At 49.8% G+C, this 4,524-nt stretch overlaps 1 protein-coding gene across 2 annotated transcripts; it reads left to right on the top strand.

Moving 5' to 3' along the window:
- Window positions 1–1,892: 1,892 nt before the first annotated feature.
- Window positions 1,893–4,199, top strand: LOC120861785 (MORF4 family-associated protein 1). Of its 2 annotated transcripts, XM_040237584.1 has the most exons (3): window positions 1,893–2,112; window positions 2,232–2,665; window positions 3,160–4,199. In XM_040237584.1, exon 2 carries the CDS (start codon window positions 2,269–2,271, stop codon window positions 2,650–2,652), a length of 384 nt encoding a protein of 127 aa, XP_040093518.1. In that variant the 5' UTR covers window positions 1,893–2,112; window positions 2,232–2,268; the 3' UTR covers window positions 2,653–2,665; window positions 3,160–4,199. The 2 variants fall into 2 exon arrangements, with proteins under 2 accessions (XP_040093518.1, XP_040093517.1); XM_040237583.1 differs by having other exon boundaries at window positions 1,897–2,665.
- Window positions 4,200–4,524: the final 325 nt, after the last annotated feature.

The following is a 4,524-nucleotide window of genomic DNA, read 5'->3' on the forward strand; positions in this document are numbered from 1 at the left end:
ATTTGCGACCCCATGAACTGCAGCACGCCAGGCCTCCCTCTGTCCATCACCAACTGCCAGAGTTCACCCAAATCCATGTCCATCAAGTCAGTGACGCCATGCAACCATCTCATCCTCTGTCATCTCCTTCTCCTGCCCCCAATCCCTCCCAGCATCAGAGTCTTTTCCGATGAGTCAACTCATCACATGAGGTGGCCAAAGTACTGGGGTTTCAGCTTTAGCATCATTCCTTACAAAGAAATCCCAGGGCTGATCTCCTTCAGAATACACTGGTTGGATCTCCTTGCAGTCCAAGGGACTCTCAAGAGTCTTCTCCAACACCACAGTTCAAATGCATCAATTCTTCGGTGCTCAGCCTTCTTCATAGTCCAACTCTCACAACGATACATGATCACTGGAAAAACCATAGCCTTGACTAGACGGACCTTAGTCGGCAAAGTAATATCTCTGCTTTTGAATATGCTATCTAGGTTGGTCATAACTTTTCTTCCAAGGAGTAAGCGTCTTTTACTATCATTATTGCAGTCACCATCTGCAGTGATTTTGGAGCACAAAAAAATAAAGTCTGACACTGTTTCCACTGTTTCCCCATCTATTTCCCATGGAGGGATGGGACCAGATGCCATGATCTTCGTTTTCTGAATGTTGAGCTTGAAGCCAACTTTTTCACTCTCCTCTTTCACCTTCATCAAGAGGCTCTTTAGTTCCTCTTCACTTTCTGCCATAAGGGTGGTGTCATCTGCATATCTGAGGTTATTGATATTTCTCCCGGCTTGATTCCAGCTTGATTCCAGCTTGTGCTTCTTCCAGCCCAACATTTCTCATGAGGTACTCTGCATAGAAGTTAAATAAGCAGGATGACAATATACAGCCTTGGCGTACTCCTTTTCCTATTTGGAACGAGTCTGTTGTTCCATGTCCAGTCCTAACTGTTTGCTTCCTGACCTGTATATAGGTTTCTCAAGAGGCAGGTCAGGTGGTCAGGTATTCCCATCTCTTTCAGAATTTTCCACAGTTTATTGTGATCCACACAGTCAAAGGCTTTGGCATAGTCAATAAAGCAGAAATAAATGTTTTTCTGGAACTCTGTTGCTTTTTCAATGCCACAGCAGATGTTGGCTATCTTGGTCACTTCCAAATTTTAGCAATTATGAATAATAGAGGCTTCCTGGTGGCTCAGACAGTAAAGAATCAGCCTGCAATGCAGGAGACCGGGTTTCAATCCCTGGGTCAGGAGGATCCCCTGGAGAAGGGAATGGCAACCCACTCCAGTATTCTTGCCTGGAGAAGCCCATGGACAGAGGAACCTGGAGGGCTACAGTCCAAAGTGAAAGTGAAGTCGCTCAGTCGTGTCCGACTCTTTGGACTGTTGTCTACCAGGCTCCTCTGTCCATGGGATTTTCCAGGCCAGAATATTGGAGTGGGTTGCCATTTCCTTCTCCAGGAGATCTTCCCAACCCAGGGACTGAACCCGGGTCTCCCGCATTGTAGGCAGACGCTTTACCGTCTGAGCCACCAGGGAGTACAGTCCAAAAGGGAGGGGGGGGGGGGTGTCACAAAAGAGTTAGACACGACTTAGGGACTAAACAATAACAACCACAGACACACATACACACGCAAACCCTTCAGGAGACACACTTTGGACCCAGGCCCAAAGCCAGCGTAGCAGCCGGATGGAGGTTTGGGGATGAAAGCGGAGCGAGTCAAGAGGGAGTGTTGCCTGCCCCTGCGTGGGTTGCGGAGGCGAGCGCAGCACGAGGGTAACGGTGGGGAGAAGACAAGAGCCCACGTGCACACTGCATGGGTTAGCAGCGGCGGGCCGCACGGGGTGAAGGGGCAGGGAGAGAAGGGAGCTCGTGCGTGTGCGTCTGCGCGTACGTGTGTAACAGACGGACGCAGCCGGGAGGCGAAGGGGTAGAGAGAGCTTGGGTGTGCGGGCGGGAGGCCGCAGTAAAGCGGGTTACGTCGCCCTCTACTGACGTGCGCGAGCCCGCAGCTAGTTCCCCCAGCGGCGTGACCGTAAAGGGGCACGGCGGTGTCGTGAAAGGGGCCGCAACACGCAGGGCGCTGGTTGACGGCTGAGCCTCCATTTTGTCCTCCGCTTCTCTGCTCGTAAGTCGCTCGTCTTCCGTGGCTTCTGTGAGGCGAAAAGTTTAAAAGGGGTGAAAGTTTTAAAGAATATTCTAGAAGTGTGTTGGTAAGCCCCACGGGTCTCCATTTTCTCTCTGCAGCCGCCTCGCGTCCTGTGGTTCGGGAAGAGCGGGGAAGATGCGGCCCTTGGACATCGTGGAGCTGGCGGAACCGGAGGAGGTGGAGGTGCTGGAGCCCGAGGAGGACTTCGAGCAGTTCCTGCTGCCGGTCATCAACGAGATGCGCGAGGACATCGCGGCACTCTCCCGCGAGCACGGGCGGGCCTACCTGCGGAACCGGAGCAAGCTGTGGGAGATGGACAATATGCTCATCCAGATAAAGACGCAGGTGGAGGCCTCGGAGGAGAGCGCGCTCAACCATCTGCAGAATCCGGACGACGGAGTCGAGGGCCGGGGGACCAAACGGTGCGAGAAGGCGGAGGAGAAGGCCAAGGAGATCGCGAAGATGGCAGAGATGCTGGTGGAGCTGGTGCGGCGGATAGAGAAGAGCGAGTCGTCCTGAAGAAGGGTCGGCGGTAAGGCGGGGGGTGGGGGCAGCACGGGGGTCCCTGCGGTTGCCCAACGGTTGGGTCGGCCTCGGGGACGTTTGTTTACAGGGGATGCCCGGCGGGTGGGAGTTGGGAGAAGAGAAGAGAATGCTAGTCAAGTTTTTACGTTAGGAGGTGTTAGGGCGTACCGTTTGTTTACTCTCAAATTGGCATATAGGGGGAAAGCCGGTTGGTTGGTTTTGACTTAGTAAGTGGTTGAAAGCTAAAATCACGGTCATTAAGATAACCACTAGGGTAATAACAAAAATCACAGTGTAGGCCATCAAGCAGATGGGGATAGAAATAACAGAATTAGCAGAGAGAAGGCCATTATTGGACGGTCCCAGATTTTGCTGGAAGGAGTCAAATGGCCTCCGGAAGAGATGGTTTCCTGCGAGGCTGAATTCGTAATGTTATTAGATTGTTTTTTTCCCACTTCGGATTAACCTGTTAATGATGAGTTTCTCCCACTTTCACTTTAGATTTACAGCCAATGGATTCTGGTCAACTGATGGAGATTGGCTGACACCCTGGAGAAGCTGAAACCAGAGAGCCTTTTGTTTTCTTTCTTTCTCCCCACACCCACCCACCCACCCCCACCCCTTTTCTGTCTATACTCTGTTCTCACTTACACTACGTTTCTGCTATGGTCTGTGGTTAATGACCTCAATTTCAGTTTTGAGTGTTAAATGTTTTTGTTTGGGAGGTATCTTTTATTTGGAAAATGCACTCACAAAAGTTAGGGCCTAGATTGTAAGCTCTTGCAGCAGCCACATTTGTTCCTGGGCTTTCGTTATTCCTAAGTTTTGAGGTGCTTTGCTCTTTCTTGTGTGACCTGATAGCTCCCTGGAACTTTGGGTCTGTGTGTGACAGATGAGATTCAGAGTTGGGATTCTCCAGCTCTGAAGGTCCTGAAGGAACTACATTATTTCTGGAAGATGACTCCATGCAGCGATCGCTAAAGAAGCTGAAGAAGGGACCAGACTTCAACTGGGAATGTGACTGGAGCTGATCTGGCTGGGACTGATGAACCAGAAGAAGGGCTGGAGGATGATATTGTGTTTGGGGACTTTGATTTCTGTGTGAGACCAAAGGAGGAGAAATGTATTTTGTTCAAAGTTTTAAGTTTTATGCGGCACACCGTCTGATGTAACCTGTCTGGTCAGCTCGTTTGGAAAAGGTAACTCAGCTTTATGTGACACGGAACCTAGAATAGGACACAAGCTAGGTCTCCGTATTCTCTGTATTGGTTGTGATACCCTGATACATTTCAGGGGGTTCTAGACATGAAAGCGATATTTGCAAAGGCCCTTAAGGATCTGGGGAAGAAAAGCAAGGGCTGTTTTGGACCCTAAACTGGACAGGGACTAGGTATCTTCAAGATTCATAAATTGTCTAGCTGTAAGTTCATTTCAGTAGCAGACCTGACAAGCATTTGAGGTCAAAACCCTACCGTGTGTTTAAAAAAAATTTACCATGTTAATAAAAGTATTCATTTGCTTGGAAAGACAAAAGACCTGAAGGATTATTGACTAAGAAGTTGTTTTGTTTCTTTAAGAATGAAATTTAATGTTATCATTGCTTACGGTTTTTGAGGCTCTCAGTAAGCCTGGCTCATAGGGAAGGTTCATCGCTGCGTGTGACAGAAAAAAGTGCAGTTGTCTCTCTAGGGGGTGGAGGGGGTGGTTCTAGGACCCCCACCTTCCCACAGGTCCAAATCCAGGGCTACTCAAGGTCCTTGTTAGGTGACAGCACAGTCGGCCCTCCAACCCTCAGTATCCACGATTCTGCATCCTGCAGAACTTAGCCGCACTCCAGTCTTCACCTTAAAGTCTCATTCCTGGGGA

Source organism: Oryx dammah, unplaced genomic scaffold, assembly GCF_014754425.2.
Source record: "Oryx dammah isolate SB20612 unplaced genomic scaffold, SCBI_Odam_1.1 HiC_scaffold_3, whole genome shotgun sequence".
In the NCBI taxonomy this organism is placed as follows: Eukaryota; Metazoa; Chordata; class Mammalia; order Artiodactyla; family Bovidae; genus Oryx; species Oryx dammah.